The following is a 281-nucleotide window of genomic DNA, read 5'->3' on the forward strand; positions in this document are numbered from 1 at the left end:
TCCTGTCGGGCCAGGCGAAGCCGTACTGGCGCATGAGCGGGGCGCAGCCGGCCTTGGCCCGCTCGCAGACGCTGCGGCAGGGCGGCAGCGGCTTCTTGTAGTCCTCCAGGCAGATGGGGGTGTACATGCTGCAGAGGAAGAAGCGCAGGTCGCTGGAGCACTGGATCTCCACCAGCGGCCAGAACTGGTGCACCTCCAGCCCGGCCTCGTCCTGCGTGTCGTGGTTGAACTGGTTGGGCATGTAGGTGAGGTTGTAGCCGATGCCCTTGCACATCGGCACC

General features: G+C 66.2%; 1 protein-coding gene across 1 annotated transcript in view; it reads right to left on the reverse strand.

The window, feature by feature from the left end:
* Positions 1-281, reverse strand: part of FZD8 (frizzled class receptor 8) — a 2,617-nt gene extending 2,336 nt beyond the window's left edge. Inside the window, exon 1 of the mRNA XM_019471877.1 lies at positions 1-281. Within this exon, the coding sequence (XP_019327422.1) occupies positions 1-274 (274 nt within the window). The 5' untranslated portion in view covers positions 275-281.

Source organism: Aptenodytes forsteri, unplaced genomic scaffold (assembly GCF_000699145.1).
Source record: "Aptenodytes forsteri isolate BGI_AS27 unplaced genomic scaffold, ASM69914v1 Scaffold257, whole genome shotgun sequence".
Lineage (NCBI taxonomy): Eukaryota > Metazoa > Chordata > Aves > Sphenisciformes > Spheniscidae > Aptenodytes > Aptenodytes forsteri.